Source organism: Salvia splendens, chromosome 4 (assembly GCF_004379255.2).
Source record: "Salvia splendens isolate huo1 chromosome 4, SspV2, whole genome shotgun sequence".
Lineage (NCBI taxonomy): Eukaryota > Viridiplantae > Streptophyta > Magnoliopsida > Lamiales > Lamiaceae > Salvia > Salvia splendens.
Genome location: NC_056035.1, coordinates 2,683,804 through 2,701,659, shown reverse-complemented (window position 1 = coordinate 2,701,659; position 17,856 = coordinate 2,683,804). Strand labels below are relative to the sequence as shown.

At 39.5% G+C, this 17,856-nt stretch overlaps 3 protein-coding genes across 4 annotated transcripts; 2 read left to right on the top strand and 1 right to left on the bottom strand.

The window, feature by feature from the left end:
* The first annotated feature begins 5,976 nt into the window (after positions 1-5,976).
* On the top strand, positions 5,977-10,428 carry LOC121797876 (serine-threonine kinase receptor-associated protein-like). The gene is made up of 7 exons (XM_042196633.1): positions 5,977-6,559; positions 7,434-7,569; positions 7,900-7,981; positions 8,397-8,572; positions 9,241-9,378; positions 9,478-9,617; positions 9,968-10,428. Exons 1-7 carry the CDS (start codon positions 6,442-6,444, stop codon positions 10,243-10,245), a joined length of 1,068 nt encoding a protein of 355 aa, XP_042052567.1. The 5' UTR covers positions 5,977-6,441; the 3' UTR covers positions 10,246-10,428.
* Positions 10,429-12,873: 2,445 nt separating this feature from the next.
* LOC121801291 (caffeoylshikimate esterase-like) lies at positions 12,874-14,353 on the top strand. Its single transcript, XM_042200754.1, has 2 exons — positions 12,874-13,453; positions 13,832-14,353. Exons 1-2 carry the CDS (start codon positions 12,923-12,925, stop codon positions 14,270-14,272), a joined length of 972 nt encoding a protein of 323 aa, XP_042056688.1. The 5' UTR covers positions 12,874-12,922; the 3' UTR covers positions 14,273-14,353.
* Positions 13,418-16,608, bottom strand: LOC121801292 (V-type proton ATPase subunit c''2-like). 2 transcript variants are annotated; one of them, XM_042200756.1, is made up of 5 exons: positions 16,468-16,608; positions 16,303-16,380; positions 14,810-14,980; positions 14,525-14,714; positions 13,418-13,512 (listed from the first exon to the last, which is right to left on the bottom strand). In XM_042200756.1, the coding sequence occupies exons 1-4, from the start codon at positions 16,578-16,580 to the stop codon at positions 14,549-14,551; spliced, it is 528 nt and encodes a 175-aa protein (XP_042056690.1). In that variant the 5' UTR covers positions 16,581-16,608; the 3' UTR covers positions 13,418-13,512; positions 14,525-14,548. The 2 variants fall into 2 exon arrangements, with proteins under 2 accessions (XP_042056690.1, XP_042056689.1); XM_042200755.1 differs by lacking the exon at positions 13,418-13,512 and having other exon boundaries at positions 14,376-14,714.
* Positions 16,609-17,856: the final 1,248 nt, after the last annotated feature.

Sequence of the window (17,856 nt, the reverse complement as noted above, 5' to 3'; positions counted from 1 at the left end):
GCGATGAAGCCCAATTTACTGAGGAAGATGTTGATGCGGGAAGGACTCCCGAAAAATCTGTGGGCACTGAAGCCCAACCTGAAGGAAATCTTACGGGGTTAGAAACCCCTGTTTATATCACGGGGGCAACCCCATTGTTAGCAGAGGAAAGTGGAGCACTCGATTCTGAGGGTGCTCAAGAAACTGTCGATGCAGGACTCAACATGATAGTGGATTTAACTGAGGTCTCTGAGGAGGCCGATTCGCAGCTTAATCTAAGGGAAATAAGGAGACGGACACGTCGGAGTATTCTTGATGACATTGACGTATCTGCCCAACAAAAGGAAAAGGATACGCTGGACCTAGCGACAGCCGTGTCTGCGCAGGAAGACTCCCCCAGGCCGAGTGGAAGGGAGAGTGACGAAGAGGGGCGCCGCGCGAGGGCTAAGAAGAGGAAAGGGAAACAAATTGCTTCCTCCTCGACCGAGAAGGAGAGGGGGAAATCTACTGAATCCCCACTTCCTCCACCCGCCAAGGTACCATACGCCACAGAGCCCGAGAATCCTGCCAGGTCCAGTGATTCAGAGGAGGAGCAAGACGAGGATGTACTGAACTTTGAGCCGACGGAGATTTGGATTACAAAAGAGCTGCTAGACGATATGAGAAGATTTGACGATCCAAAACGTGTGGCCATATACAAGGAAAAGAGTGCTGAGGGAAAGGTGGCGAAGTCCGGAAAAATGTACCACCCGGCGGAACTCAAACATATTAGCTCTAACAATGAGTTCAGGGGGTATATAGATGCAATCGGTTTTGATTGGTTACTAAAGCACAGCACTTTCGAAGTTCCAGTCGACGCGGCCCGTGAATTCTTTTCCACCTTCCGGTTCAAATCCACCGCCGATTTGGATACGGATTCCATAGCTTTCAGGCTTTTTAATGAAGAACATAGGATGAGTATCCGGGAGTGGACGCTGCGGATGGGCTTGCTAACGAGAACAGAAGATGATGAGGGCCTGTGGAACGACTGAATGGTTGGTCCGCCGAAGTTGACGCCAGGATTTCAGGCACAAGGTGCGTGGGAGTTCTTGACTCACTCAAGAGTGGGTCAATTTAAAACAAGTTTTTCGAAGGCACACCATATAGAAAATCGGGTCCTGCGATTCGCCCAAACTTTTGTTAGCTACAACTTGATGGGCACTGCCAACAACGCCCTGACGACCGCCGACCTATACTTTACGTGGTGCATGGCCACAGGAGTACGAGTTCATTTGGGTTATTGGTTAGCCCAAGCCTGCCATCAAGTCACCTCCAACCCGTCCAGGCATCTGTACACGTGCCATCTTCTCGGGGCCTATTTGCAGCGCAACATTGTAATTAAAATCAGCAAGGCCTGCCGTGTAGTAAAGATGTGCTCAGCCCCGGAAGTCTTCAATTTCGACTTTTTTTTCAACAAGGGGTTGCTGATCGCCCGAGGGAAGGAGGTGTGTTTTTATGAGGTCGGTAAGTCAGAGGCACAAGTCAAGCAGGAACCCGATGGTGTGGAGGTAAAGGATCAAGCCACTGAGGACGAAGTCAGGCTGATGGTTCAGGGAGTTCAGAAAGAAGTTGAGGAGGTAAGGAAAGGAATCGACGGGGTACGCAAGGAAATGACTGAGATCCGAAGGGAATTCGGAAAAAGCAGGGAAGAGGCCGCAGTCCTGAGGGGACGTATCACCGATTGGGTGGCTTCGTCAAGTGAGCAAACCAACAGGATGGCGGAGGGTGTTGCTTTGATGACGACCATGCTGAAATGGCTGCACAAAAAGTTCCCGGATGCATCAGAAACTATTCCTGGGTCTAGCGGCAACATTACAACGCTAAGTCCAGGAAGTGTATCCGCGCAGAAGCCATCACAAGACCCGAGGCCTCACATCACCCCCTCTTCCGCTAGACCCGTGATCCTGAGGACAGCCATACCCCGACCTACTGATGACAGACCAGAGAAGCCGGAGATGCCGGCCAGGAAGAAAGCAAAGGTGACCCAGCCGACGGTGCCACCAAAGTTTGGCTCCCACGGGGGCCAGACACCGAATTGAATTTCCCCTCAAACCCAAGTAACTTTTTCTTTCTTTTATTTAACAGTTCTTTCGTTTTATTTCTGTTTTACCTGCCAGCATGCTAGGTTCTGTATATATGTGTTGAACCCTTCCACTTAGACCAAGCATTGGTCTAAGTGTGAGAAGGGGTTATATGTCATAACATGTTTTGTGTTGTATGTTGTTCCTTCTCCCACTTAGCCAATGCTTGGTCTAAGTGTGAGAAGTTTGTGTTTTGTTGAGTTCGTTTCATGTCGCCACTAACTGGCTTGCTTTCCACTTCATACGGATTGCTTGGGGACAAGCATAAATGAAGTGGGAGGGGGGACGCAGTTAGTGCAGTTAGTGTCTTGTACATATTCTGTTAGGTCTAGGAGTTTGTAGAAGTTTTTTTTAGGTTTCGTGTTTGCATAACTGGTAAAATAAATAGCAAAAAGCCCCTTAGGGAGAGTAATTGAAGAGAAAATACATGCTAAATTGTGAATCCTTTTCTCTTAATAAATCAAAGTCAGTTGGATGAAGTAAGAACGATAGAGGATGCCTTAGATAACCCAGTTGTGCAGCCCTACTATAAGAGCGAGTTATAAGCCTATACACTTTGAGCTAACTTGTAAAAAGAATGGGCTACCACTTGATGCTTAGGGAGTAGAGAATAAAGGAGGTATAAGCTGGACGAAGTCCAGGAAAAGGAGGTATAAGCTGGACGAAGTCCAGGAACCGGAGGTATAAGCTGGACGAAGTCCAGGGGAGGAGTTAAAATAATAAAACCGGAGGTATAAGCTGGACGAAGTCCAGGAAAAAAAAAAAAAAAAAAAAAATTTAAGGGCAGGAAGCAGTAGTAACCAGACCCAGGAATAAAAAGGAGACGGTAGGAAGGAGAAACTCTCATAACCCGATGCATCAGTGGAGTAACTTTAACTTAAGAGCGATCCGATCCTAACATCCCTGGTGAGGAATGAGTGATCGAGTGAATCTAATAATTGGGAAGTCAGAAGGCTATCTTGACGAACTGACAACTTGACTAGACAGAAGAAGGGAGGGGGAGGAATCTGAGGCTGTAAACGCTTGGATTGACCTTAAACTTGTGGGGATGGCTGCTAGGAAAATACCAGTTTATGCGCTTATGTGTTTTCTTTTCTTTTGTGATTTTTATGTGTTTCGTGTTGTAGTTGTCTAGGTCTAGGAGTCTGTTTTGTTTGTAGAATAGTACTTGGGGGGGGCGTGCATTGAAATTCGCCTTATTTCTTTTTCTTGTCTTTCATACTTGAGGACAAGCATGGTTTAAGTGTGAGCAATTTGATAAGGCTAATTTCATGCATGTGTCTAGGGATTTAATTCGTGATTTTACTAGGACTAACGCACGTTTTAAGCCAGGTGTGTGAAGGAATTCGCCAGGTCCAGGAAAGAAGACCAAAAAATCACAAGGTCGAGGAACTGGCGATTTAGTGAACGATTATGAAGAGAATTGCTCGACGGAGGAAGCTCCAGAGTTGAAGGGTAGAATAGGGATTTCTACGAAGACTCAAGGGCTATGTCCGCATCTATAAAAGGCAGAAGCATGCAAGCTGGAGGGATCTTCTCGGGGGAGACCTCACCACAGCCTGTTGCTTAGTTCACTTTCCCACACACACACTTGATACTAGTTTTGAGGAGATCTCAGTTCGCACGTTCGGGTTTCATCTTAGCTTCCGATATGGTGTAACACCGCTCTTGTTAGGAGCGAAGAAACAATTTATTTTCCGCTTTCCGCATTTTACTTACTCTGCCGAGCTTCGTTGTTCGAAGCTCGGTTCGCTGTTTTCACCGAATAGTTTCTGGTTTAAATGCAAGTTTGATTTTCCGTTATGGCGATTGTGTTGATTTCTGGTTTGATCGTTTCGCTTATTGAGATTTTGGAGTTTTAAATTGTCTGAGTTGGATGCGTTTCACAGCTGTTTACTGAGTTATTGTAGGTTAATGGTCAGATCCGGGAGATTGGAGTTGGATTGTGGAAGAATTTTGGTTGGATTTGCTGGATTTGTTGGTTGTTGGGTTCGGATGTCTTGGATCCGGAGTGGATCAAGTATTCTGACGTGAATCTGAGTAGTTTCGATCTGATTTTCATGCTTAGTTTACGTGTTTTTCTTTCATTCCGTCTAGTGTACGCAGATCTGATGTGTTTCCGAGTTGCAGCAAGATAACGACGACCAAATCTCTATATTCTGTCGAATCTCGCTTTTTGCTCTGTTTTGTTCATCTGCAAGTTTAATTCGGTTGAGAGGATGCATTTTGCTGCGAGCTAGCGTCAGAGTTTGTTAATCTGCAGTTCTTTCCGTACTTGCCATTTTTGGAATTATGGTCCCCACTTTCAGTCATATTCTGTTTAGCTAGATTAGGTAGTTGTTTATACTGTCTAGGAAGTGGTTATGTTTCTTGTTGTCGAAGTCTGAATTTACAAGTTTAACATGTCCTAGGTCTAGCATTTACATTTTCTGCCTAGGTCTAGAGTTAGTTTAAAATTCTCAACCCTTTTGTTGCGTGGCAGCAGCCATTTGTCTGTCCAAAGTCTCTGAGCACTACTTTGCGAGTCCATCTCTGTGGGATCGACCCCACTTCCCTATACTAATTCATAGTATTCGGGTTGAGGGATTTATATTTTTTTGAAGGGGAGTCGATGTGTGTCCAACGACCAAACACTTTATGTTCTCTTAAGTTCCTAGACCTTGTGCTCTAGTGGATTTAAGGAGCGTGGTGTCTTGACCAAGCGCTTGCAGTGATCTATTTCTGTGCACACGTGTTAAAAAATCCTCGTTTCAATGATATATGAGCAATGTCATGGTTACACAAAGAAAGAAATCTCCAACTAAATAAATAAATAATTCATAGACTAAATCACTAAACATGAAATATATTTTCCGTATTATGTGAAAATAACTTAGGTGCACGCTGGCTGATCTCATGTGCACGCACTAATTATGTAGTAAAGTACTATACTAATGACATTGATTGAGGTTAATAAAGTATAAATCATGGTAATTAGGTCTTAATTATCGTATTAAATTGCATGCGGTCGCGCATGGAAGAATGTCTACCGCGCTAGGTCCTGAACTACAACTTAGTTCATGCGTCCCACCGCGCCCCATCCTGAACCCCTCCTTCAGCAACGCATGGTGCCACAGACCAGGGCCGTCCTGACAAAATCAGAGGCCCTGTGCAAAAATCTAAAATGAGGCCTACCACTATAGAAAAAAAGACAATGCATTTTAAAGCTATATGATAATTAAAGAAAAAAAGACAATGCATTTTAAAGAAATATACTATAGAAAAAAAGACAAATTGATGCGTTTGCGCTGCTCCCAATCGCAATGGCCGACGATGGCAAGCGCTGCAGAAGCGATCAACGATGGCTCTGGTGAGCTGGTCCCTGTTGCGGCGTTTGTCGATGAGGAACACCGAACACGAACAGGCGGCTCCCAGGTCTACGATCGGGAAAAGAAACCGATCAGAATTGGAGTCACGATGCTAGAAAAAGGTCTGGGCGTTGCTATACAAGAGAAATAGCTTTGTTGGGCTGAAAAAATAGGAATACATGTATATGAGCTGAAATATTTTAGAGGCCCCTGAAAATTGGGGGCCATGTGCGGTCGCACAGGCCGCACGGGCCAAGGGACGGGCCTGCCACAGACCGCACCCCTCTAAGCGGTTCGATACCCCATTTGCAGCCCCAATAGTGAATGGCCTAAGACGTTTTTTCTCGAACCATTTCGAACTACTATAAACTCAAGTTAAATACTAGGAAACAATTAATGGCACTCTTTGCAAAAAAGAGTAAAAATAAAGGTCACTTGTTGATATTATAGCAAGGTGAGGCCCTTTGATTGCAAAATAATGAGTGACATAAAACAAGAAAGAAATAGGAGAGCGAAAAACTGGAAATTCTCTGAAATTGTGTATATAAATAAACTAGGGCATCTCCAACATTCTTGCGCCTAGCCCTATAGCTCAGTTTTACACTGTTTCCATTTCCTTAGTAATTATTTTTCTAATTTTTACCAAATTAACGAATAAATTTGATCTATCTAGGGTTAGGAGGTGTGGATCCGGCGCAGAATTCTGACCGATCACAAATTTTCAAAAGATTAGGGTTTCGCACCTGTGTTCATTGCCGCCACTGCATATACATACAGCGACATATACTATTTTTGTCTTACACATGTTTCCAGTTTGAGGAGTTTTGACTGATTTGACGTGTTTTTGTGTGTCAATTGTCGTAATTTACGATTGAATGTGGTTATTGGAACTGTGATCGGGGGAGTAGTGTTCATTTGCTGTTGTTTTTGAGTATTTTTCTTGTACATTGGAAAACAAAAGTTGTTGTCGGGGCAATTCTTGGGGGATTTGAAGAATGGATAAGAAGAAGGTTGTAGCTCCATTGGTCTGCCATGGGCATTCTAGACCCGTTGTTGATTTGTTCTATAGTCCGGTAACGCCTGATGGGTTCTTCCTTGTTAGTGCAAGCAAGGGTAATTACGCATACCTTTCGATGAAATATGTCGTTTGAATACGGTGCTTCTACATTATGTGTGAATTCATCATATAGTTTGGTCAAAATATTCAGTAATGCTAATATCGATCACGATTATAATGTTGTTGTGTGGAAAACACTTTTGATTATCAATCTTAAAATGAGAGTAAGAACCCCTGTTGGATGCGTTTTCACCTTCCATCCATTGTTATTGCCCTTTGTTCGAACTCTACTGGAAATGACAGTTTTATTCTCTTTAGTGTGTTTGTGATTCTTGGCTCAATGTATTGTTGGACAATATGAATTCTGAAAGTGTATATTGTTACAGTTTAAGAGTATTTATCCACTTGAAACAATTTCTGTTATTTTACTTTTTGCTGCGCAAATGTACTTCATGAGTTGTATGTTTGTTGATGTGATTAGTTGTTGTGGAATAGGTATTTCTGATTTGTGAATTGAAATCGCAGTATATCCTTTTGGTCAATTATGTTGTTATCCATTTATTTTCACCAGTTAAGCCTGTAAAGTAGAGCAACACCATGTTATTGATGATCTTGACATTGACATGGTCTAGTCTTCTGTATATTTTTTTTTCTGGTGAACTATTGTCGTCTCTTGTTGAACCTGAATTGTTGTGTACGCTGTACTTTTAATTAGGTGGAAATCATATTTTTCGTCTACAGGTTGAAATTATCATTTTGTATCTTTGATTAGTCTAGGAAACATATCCTAGAATAGCTTCTCTACTGGAGATTCATCTATAAAAAAGTATACTCGAGATTAATTTGAGGCGAAGAGGGCTCTTAACAACTTAAAATATTTTAGATGAAGCTTTCATAAAGTACTAACCCACAGTTCTCATCACTTTTTAGATTCAACACCAATGTTAAGAAATGGAGAGACAGGAGATTGGATCGGGACCTTTCAAGGACATAAAGGTGCAGTGTGGAGCTGTTGCCTCGATAAACAAGCCATGCGCGCTGCCTCTGCATCTGCTGATTTTTCTGCGTATGAGTTAAAGTTTTGATTGTTTCTTTCCTTATTATCCAATTGGAATATGTACTACTCTCAACATTTCGCTATAAGCGGCCTGTATACCTATTTCGGCAGTCCCACCATAAGTGGTCTAGTCCGAAAAACCAAACTTTATACACACAAAAAGTTAGTCAACTTTATTAGACCCTACCACTTTACACACAAAACACTTCTAATTCTACATGCCCAACTCGTATGGGCCACTAATAATGGGTAGGAGGGAGTAAATGTTAAGTAATGATATTCAAGTTTCATGAAAGAGCAAGTAGAGAATTATATGCCTGATTCTATGATTGGCTGCAGGAAATTATGGGATGCATTAACTGGGGATGAACTGCATTCATTTGAGCACAAACACATTGCCCGTGCCTGTTCTTTCTCAGAGGTACTTTCTTTTACCTGTCTGTTTGCTTTCACTGCTTTTGTTTTGAAAACAATATTACTTGTAATGTGTCGCATAATACCGTGGAGACTTTTTTATGGGGTGGATGGTTTGATTTTTGATCTTAGACCAATAGGTTGAAAAGATGATTTATCCATTTGCTTGCTGCAATTGTCAAAGAGTTTTTTTCTTTTGGTTTTTCTGATGTGGGCATTTCTATGAGTCCTCGACTTCTTCATTTGAAATACAGAGAATACGTGTGTGCATATGTTAAATGATATCCAGTATCAGGATATGGTTATGGACACAGGTGTGTATGTAAATATAACATGCTCAAAGGTAGCAAAATCTCTCATGTGCCCCAAGTTTCTCATTTATGCAGATTGTGCTGATTGAATTTTTCTTTATAAAACTGCAGGATTCCCACTTGCTTTTAACTGGGGGAATGGAAAAAGTTCTCCGCATCTTTGATCTAAATAGGCCTGATGCTCCTCCTAGGGAAATCGAAAAGTCTCCTGGTTCTGTAAGGACTATTTCATGGCTCCACAGTGATCAGACCATCTTAGGTTCCTGTACTGATATGGGTGGTGTGAGGTATGTGAACCATCAAGTCATTTTTTTGTTAGTGATTCTTGTAGAGTTTTGTGATGATTACTTTGAACTTGAGTTCTATATGCTACCATCAGGTACCGTTCAACCTACTGGTCAGTGTCCAGTTTGTATGCAAAATCTAAAGAATTGAGTTCTGATTTCCTAATTGGGGCATAACACATTATTTATGTACTTTCCAACATTGCCAGTCAACGTGGTATATATTTCACTATAAACATTGCAAGTCTAATTTTGAAGATGCTAATTGTGTGGAGATAGTGTTCCTGATGCTTATTTTGTTTCATCTATGTCACATTGTCCTAAAACATCAAATTGTCATATCCATTAGGGTAATAATACCATCCAATATTACATTAGCTTCGTTTTGAATTTATCAAGTAGTTCAGCACCATTTTTCAAACTGTGGAATAGAACTGATTCTACCATTTTATGCACATGAGCTTTTTACATTCCTGTTCATTCATTCACTTCCCCTGAGGCTGCACCAAATTTTGTCTTTACCTTTTTGTCACATTACATGCTTCTTTGTCTGGCCTTTTCATGCTTTTGTGCTATCCTGTTTATTTCTATGTTTTCATGTTTCTATCTTAAATCTTATGTTGATTTCTTACATATTTATAGTATCTAATATGTAAAGCCATTGCTGATAGGTTATGGGATGTGAGAACTGGCACAATTGTTTGGACTCTTGAAACTAAGGCTTCTGTAACCAGTGCTGAAGTGAGTCAAGATGGCCGCTATATAACAACTGCTGATGGAACAAGTGTAAAGTTTTGGGATGCGAATCAGTATGTTTTGTTGGATTTTACAGCATTTGCCTAGTTGTCATGACAGTTAGTTTTTATTGATTTTAACATTATAATAATGTACGGGACTTCTTTTAACAGCTTTGGGTTGGTAAAGAGTTATGAAATGCCGTGCATTGTAGAATCAGCTTCGATGGAACCAAAGTATGGCAACAAGTTCATTGCTGGTGGAGAAGACATGTGGGTTCACATGTTTGATTTCCACACAGGAGTTGAAATTGGTAACTTCGTTTTAAATTTGTGTATTTTTGAGCAGACACATTTTTGTTTTTGCTTTGTATCTTATCTCCACAATTACGATATCCTCTCCTTTGCTATCATTTTTTCTTTATCCACCCTTTCCCAGTTTTTAGTAGCAATTTATGTGCGTAACATGCACTAAGAAAATGCTTTCTTTGGCATTCAATGCATAAATTAGATGTTCTGGAATATTACAACTTCTTTGACAATCAGATTTTGGGACAGGCTGACACATGTATTATACAATTAGGCACTGTTATTAGTTTTAGTAAGTATTTCCTTATATTTTATTGTTTGGTGAGCTATATGACATTCATTTGGTCATGTCCAGGTTGCAACAAAGGCCACCATGGTCCGGTGCACTGTGTACGTTTCTCACCAGGTGGCGAATCTTATTCCTCTGGATCTGAAGATGGAACTATTAGGATATGGCAGACTGCTCCTCTGAACAACTCGGAGGAGGTAACATCTGGTGCCACTACACACAGGCCGAGTCTAAAAGAAGTGGATCAAGTTACTCACCAGATCGAAAATGTCCAAATTGCTGAACACAACACGAATGATGTGAGCGATAAGCCAAGTAGCCAGAAGGAATCGGAGGCAGACTAGGTTAAAGATTTATATGTTTTCCTTTTGTGTGTGTGTTGTAGTTTTTTTGCCTGACCAGCAGCGAAGAAGGTTTGTAAGGGTGGCGTAAAAGTTGGGTGCTTGATCTTTTTTGCAATAAACGTAAGGCTTAAAATCCTGTGTCTTTGATCGAATGATCTTATGAGTAAAATGTGATTGAATTCCCATGGTTTCTCTCGTTGAATCTCTATATTTCTTGTCTAGTGTAGGTTATGATGTTGAACCACGAAAAGGATCTGAATAATTATTACAGTTTGTTTGACTATTCTATTTGGCACCTCTTATTATAATTTATAAGGTTCTGCTCTTTTTATATTTGATGAGAACTCAAGATAAAGATTTATGTCACACGACTCACGCGTTCAAATTTGAGACTGAGGTCCAATGAAAGTTTTCAGTTATTTGAGTAATCAATTTTTTTTATGTGGTTTAACATTAGTGCATAGTCCATGGGCTTATTCTAGTTGATCAAATAAAATAATGAATGTCAGCAAAATTAGATATCAAAAGTTGGGAAAATGCTCATGGTGGATATTTATTGGAATATTTTGGCTCGACAATACATATTGAGGAAAATTGCATTTCCACACGTATACTAGCTCTTTATTGGGTAAATATTCACGATTGCTCGACATATTAATAACCACTAAGAAAATAGCATTCAGTATGCACAATGCTCGTTACATAGACAACAATACTAGGTAAAACCATAAATATCTGGTCACATAAAGTGTTCGGTATAATAATGGTGGCTAACTTATCTAGCAAAATTCACGAAATTATTGAGAATTTTATGCTTGGTAACTAAACAAGCATTTTCAAGAGTACTTGTATGTGACAGTGTGAGCTCGTTAATTACAAAATCTTTATTACATTCACTATTTTAACATTGATTTAGAGGGGTTTGTCTTATTTTTGAATTCAACGTTGGATTTGGCTTGAACTTTATACTAACATTGATTTGGAGGGTCTTGTGTTGCTTCCAATTTGAAAGTTGGATTTGATTTATGATCGTAAATTATTAGTCAAGTCGTGTTAGTTGTAAGATAAAAGTGAGCATAGTGGAATGTCCAAATTGCAAAACATGTAGTGGGCCCCTTCAAATATTATCAGTTCAACAACTCTTATCCAATGCGAAATTGCTTTTCAATTTGCTTGATGAATTAAGGTAATGTGAAATCGTGTGGAGGTGTGCGACCATCTTCTTCGATCAAGCGACTACCTTCTTATCTCTAATTAATTTTAACGTATGAATATTTGTAATCATTGATTTTGCAACACATTGCTAAAAGGCTTGTCCTATATGTAGGAAGTGGCAAAGCCAAACTTTTAATAATGCGGCCCAAGTTGGTTAGTTGTAGGATAATTTTTTATATCAACGTCACCAAAAACAACAGTTATTATTGGCGATACTAAATTCTCACATAGTATACATGTTTAACATTAAAATAATGAATTATTTGATGAAATTAATTAGTGGAGTGTAAAATGGATTAATACTACTTGAAAAAGTAGAAAAATAGCAAAATTATCATAAGAAAAACACACACAAAAAAAAATTAATATAGATGATAAAGATATGAATCAAAGAAAAAGACTAAGAAAAACAAAATTTGGAATTAAATTTATTAATATCATATGATATATTTATATTATATGAACACGAGACTACGAGGAACATGAACGCGATCGCATTACCATATGCGCTATCCAGATAACATGTTTATTGCATCAATTTGTAATATGAGTGTATAGGTAAAGAGTAAAATTATCGAGGGGTTCATGACCCGGCATCAAACTAGCTCGAGCTACTACAATAAAACCATATCTTATATATTACCCCTCCGTCCCACAAAGATTGTCCCACTTTGACCTGACACGGGTTTTAAGAAATGTAATGAAAAATGAATTGAAAAAGTTAGTAGAATGTAGGTCCTAATTTAATGTGTTGGTTTTATAATAAAATGTGAGTAAGAATGAGTGAGTGGAATATGAGGTTCACTACAAAAAATGGTAAAAAGTGAAATGAGACAAATTTTGTGGGACGGATGGAAATGGAAAAATAGAACAATCTTTGTGGGACAGAGGGAGCATATATTTTAGTTTTGTACCATTAGGAATTTTATTTTTTGTAATTTCTAGTATTTAATTAAGTAATTTCCTAATCCTTAACATTTTATTTGGATTTTTATAAATATCACAAATTACATGAATATACCAAATTAAAATGAAAAATAGATAGCTAGTGACTGAAAATACAGATAGAAGCCTAGAATATATATATTGTGAATGAAAAATGTCGACCACTTAATCGAAAAATAGAATTGTAAAATGACTTTTGAAAAGAATAACTACTACTACCATTTTTTCCACTTGGAGAAAGCTACCAACTTCCATCTGTACAGTACTACATGAAAATTACTCCATTAAACAATTAATTTAGAACGTCTGAATATTTCAGAGCAAACCTTATCGAATATATTAAATAAATCATATAATATGTTTGGTGAACTATTGACTATTGTAAAAGGAAATAAAATGCGGTGGACCCCACCAAAATTGGTTGTGAGACATAACCCACTCCCAACCACCCCCAAAAATTCCCCCCAATTTAAACAACCCCTCTCTCCCACCAACTCCCACCCCCAAAATCAAAGCAATGTCGCCGGAAAATCCCTCCGCCCCCGCCAATTTCTGGGGCGATACACCGGAGGAGGAGTACTACGCCTCCCAGGGCGTCCGCAATTCCAAATCCTACTTCGATTCCCCACACGGCCGCCTCTTCACGCAGTCGTTCCTCCCCCTCGACCCGACCCGCCCCGTCAAGGGCTCCGTGTTCATGACCCACGGCTACGGCTCCGACACCTCCTGGATGTTCCAGAAGTTCTGCATCAGCTACGCCGGCTGGGGGTACGCCGTCTTCGCCGCCGACATGCTCGGCCACGGCCGCTCCGACGGGATCCGATGCTACATGGGGGATCTGCCCAAGGTCGCCGCCGCCTCGCTCGCGTTCTTCAGGAGCGTCAGGGTTAGCGAGGAGTACAAGGATCTTCCGGCGTTCCTGGTCGGGGAGTCGATGGGAGGGCTTGCCACGCTGCTGATGTATTTCCAGTCGGAGAAGGATCTGTGGACTGGACTCATCTTCTCCGCACCGCTGTTCGTCATTCCTGAGAGCATGATGCCGTCCAAGGTGAGATTTTCGATTCTGCTTGATTTTATTGCTGTGTAGTGATTGAGTTGATTTTCGATCTGGAAATTGACAAAGAATGAGAGACATACATAATAAAATGGTTTATGTTAATTAGAAAATATGACTCATCTCGATATACAAAAATTACCATAAATGTACATGGACTAATTTAAGCTTCAAATTTATGATAAACTTTTTTTGGATGAATTAGTTTCTTATTTATGATAAACTTCAAATTCCATTTGTGTATAGACTTAGCAAAAGAAAATAATTTTGTTATAGCATCGTGCTATTTCATTAGGCTCATCCGTAAAACATGTTTCTTGCATCGTATACATTTTTTTCGACATCTCAACTTGATAAAATGTGTTTGTTCAGGTTCACTTGTTCGCGTACGGGATGCTATTCGGGTTAGCTGATACATGGGCTGCAATGCCGGACAACAAGATGGTCGGCAAGGCCATCAAAGACCCGGAGAAGCTCAAGGTGATCGCGAGCAACCCGATGAGGTACACTGGGAAACCTAGGGTGGGGACGATGAGGGAGTTGCTGAGGCAGACTGAGTATGCGCAGAACAACTTCGACAAGGTGACCATCCCCTTCTTCGCTGCCCACGGGACATCGGATGGGCTAGCTGAGTGGTCCGGATCACAGTTGTTGTACGACAAGGCGAGCAGTGAGGACAAGACGCTGAAGCTGTACGAAGGGATGTACCACTCTCTGATACAGGGTGAGCCTGACGAGAATGCGAATCTCGTGCTGGCTGACATGAGGGCTTGGATTGATGAGAGAGTTGAGAGATATGGTAAGAAGAATTGATGGAAATGAGTGATGTTTGTATGCCCTAACATTGAAGAATTTGTTCCCATTGTTTTAAAATTAATAAAGTGTGTTACATTAGATTGATTATAGTACACTGAAGTAACCAGAAAAGAATTTAAGGATCAGATATTATTTATTAATGGGAAGAATTACATACACAGCCTAAGTGGAATATTTTTGGGATTTTGGTTTCTCTCTAGAAGAACATAAACTACAAGAAGAAAAAAATATATGAAGCATTAAAGATACCCGAGTTTTACTGCATGGAATGATTTACTTCATAGGCCAAGTTGCATGAGCAGACATAATGATGCCTACGATGACACCAAATAGTCCGAGTGCACTCCCGAAGATCTCTATAACGAGGATCTTAACGAAAAGAGTCGAGTTTTGTGCATCCGACAGAGCACAACTGCTGCCAATTATTCCAACACATAGCCTGTGTGAAACAGAACAGAGGGAGGTGAAAATCAGTGGAGGGAGAAATGTATCTTAAATCTGACATAAAGGTGGTGAAAGAAAATTTAAACTCACCCACAGACAAGATTTGCAAAACCCACGATGATTCCAGATGCAAATATAGCATAGCCTGCTCTGAGGGACTCTGGGTCATAAATCTTGGTTTGAGGCACACTGTCTAGCTTTGTCTGAAGAATGATAGCCACGATGACTCCATATATGGCAACAGCCTCGCAGAAAATCACACTGGGAGAAGGGTGGAGTTAGACAGAGCTACTAGCAGTGACACCGTTAGTCGTTACATTACGGATAGCATGAACGTTTTCCAATCTCAACTACATTAGCGCTTAGTTCTCTCTCAAACAACGAGATAATCAAAATAAGAATTTGCTCATTTATCTTCTCAGACCACTTGAGCATTTTAATTTACAACAAATCTATGTGAATAAATTTTGTACAACCAAAAACTAGTTTATTTGAAAAAAAAGGTTTATTTATGCATTTAATTAAGATATATGGATACATATATAGTACATAGACACTGCATAATATTGTGGTCATATATTTATGATTTGTGTATATAATTTTTTTACTTTTTTTAAACCATAAATGCAATTAGTGCATACTTTAATTCAAATTTTAAAAACAATAGAAAGGAAATTCAAATATAAAAATAAAAAATGAGGTTAAAGGCTAATAAGTCTTTTTTAACTTGTCCACTTACTACATTTATTATTTTAATATATAATTAATACATCAAATTATTAATCTAACCTTATTTTGGTTATACAAAATTTGGTTGTTTATCATCACTCTTCAATTTATAGTCCTTAACTCTCTCTATAGACAGATACAGTACAAGAAAAGAAACTCCCTGAAATTTATATGGCTGACTCCTCAGATTAAACCTAACTGAAATCTACAGGCAGTAGGAACATAGGTTTAGTCATTGAACTCATTTCTTCTCAGTCAATTTGTGAGGGAATACAATGTGATATGCTTTTGCAAGTAAATTATCTGAAACATTAGTTATTTAAATCCATTCCATTTTTAATGACATAAACCAATAGGTAAGGTTGGCTTAGAACAATCCAAGTAAACCAATAAGCATTCAGTTTTTACTTTTTACTCTGAGTCCCTGAGATAGTCTCTGACCAATTTTTAGCAGCTTTAACTAGTAGGAGTAATACTATATTTTCTTTAAAAACTAGAAATCAGGAAACTGTGCCATTTTATGACTTCATCCCCTACAACACTCCCTCCAAAGTGTTGAAATCATTTTTGAGGACATCAGCATCTAAGAACTCGATTTAAACGACGTTCAACATCAAATCGTATTCCTAAACAATGAATGAACTAGCTTCAGATTAAAGAATACTTCTTCACATTCCGATTCTCACTAAGTTCGAAACGAAGCATCACCAAACTAGCATTTAATCACCACAGTAAACTCAAAAACAGTATACTAAGCTACGATTAAGCAATAAACTCGGAACTGAATGCTAAATATATCAGCATTGACAATAACTAGTAATGCAAATCTAAAACTGCTCTGATTTGAAAAGTACCTGATTAGGTTTTTGGAGGTAATGCGAGGAGCTTTGATGGCAGCACCAATCAAACTACTTCCAGTTATATATATTCCCCTAAATTTCCACCAATTAAGCAAAATCAGACGAAAAATTCACAAGCAAGAGACGCAGAAGGATTATATCACAATGTGCGAGAAATACCAGGCGGCGCCGAGAACTGAGACGCCGATAGATATTGAGATTCCGATAGCGGAGAATGTGTACGGAGAGATCTGAAGCAAAGCTCGCGCCCATGAACTCGATGAAGCCACCATATCTCCTGTGGAGATCGGAAAAAATCAGTTAATCGACTGTGTTTTTGTGATCAATAAAATCAATCATGGGAAGACACGTGTCTATGTTGTAAGGCTTACTTTATAATGTGGGCTTACGGGCTCATGGGCCTCTACCTCTGTTTTGTATTCTTAAATTGGTATTAGGCTTTAGATTAATTATCCAAAGGTAAAAGGAATTTATAAAAAAAAATGTTTTGAACTTTTCATTTTTTTATATAAATGAAAAACTTAGAGTTAAAATTGGTGAGCAGCACAATAATACTCTCGAAGCAATTTAAAATAATTACATTAACAAAAAAAATATATAGAGAAAAATAAACACTTTATCCAAAATCATTATAAAAGAAAAGTAGCATACAGAAGAGGAGTGGCCTTGCAGCCTCATGGCATTATCCGTCAACCTCACTTACCAACGAGGAGTAGTCTCCCAACAGCTCCATGCCGAGCTCTTCATCGTCACAAGTTGTTTACCTAGTTCATTGAATTTTATCTAAAATTAATATATAAGTTCTAAGTTTGTTAGTTTTTATTAGTGTTGGTCTCACTATTTGCGCCAACTTTGTTTACATCAAAGTCTCATGAATGCCCGCAGGGGCGTAGCGCAGTTAGCAACGGAGGGGTAGATCTTACTGCAACGAGCCTGGATTCAAATCTCACTGCTGTCGTGTAGTTGCTTCCATCTCTCAGGCACAAGTGTGAGGCATTGGGAGATGAGCTTCTGGCAGTCAGTGGGTTAAGGCCTCCCCCTTAACGGGCTACTGCGTACCCTGATTTAACCCCCTCACATGATGTCGGGCCGGAGTGTGGGGGCCGACAAGGCGACGGAATCGCCTTTTTTGCTGCAATAGAAGTCTCATGAATACCGAACATTTAACGACTTGCAATTTCAGTTGTTTAAAGTCTTAAAAAAATGTTTAAAACAAAATATAGGGAGAGCCAGCTGAATTGACTTGGAACGTTATTTGGACTTTTATTATCAGGAAAATATGAAATTTTAATATTTTTGAACTTAAGATAGTGCACATTTCATAATTATTTGGACACTTTTTTGTAGAGAATAGGGTGTTGTAAATTTTGTAGGAAGGGGGTGAGTTGGTGCAGCTCTGACTGGTCAACTTAACAAAACTAAGAACGTTCATCACGTGTTGGTAAACTATTCTAAAGTGTATGAATTAGGAATGGACCATTCTTGATTCAATGCTTATCAAATATTAATGCATTCAGTATTATGGCCTAAATCTTTGACAGTGCAATT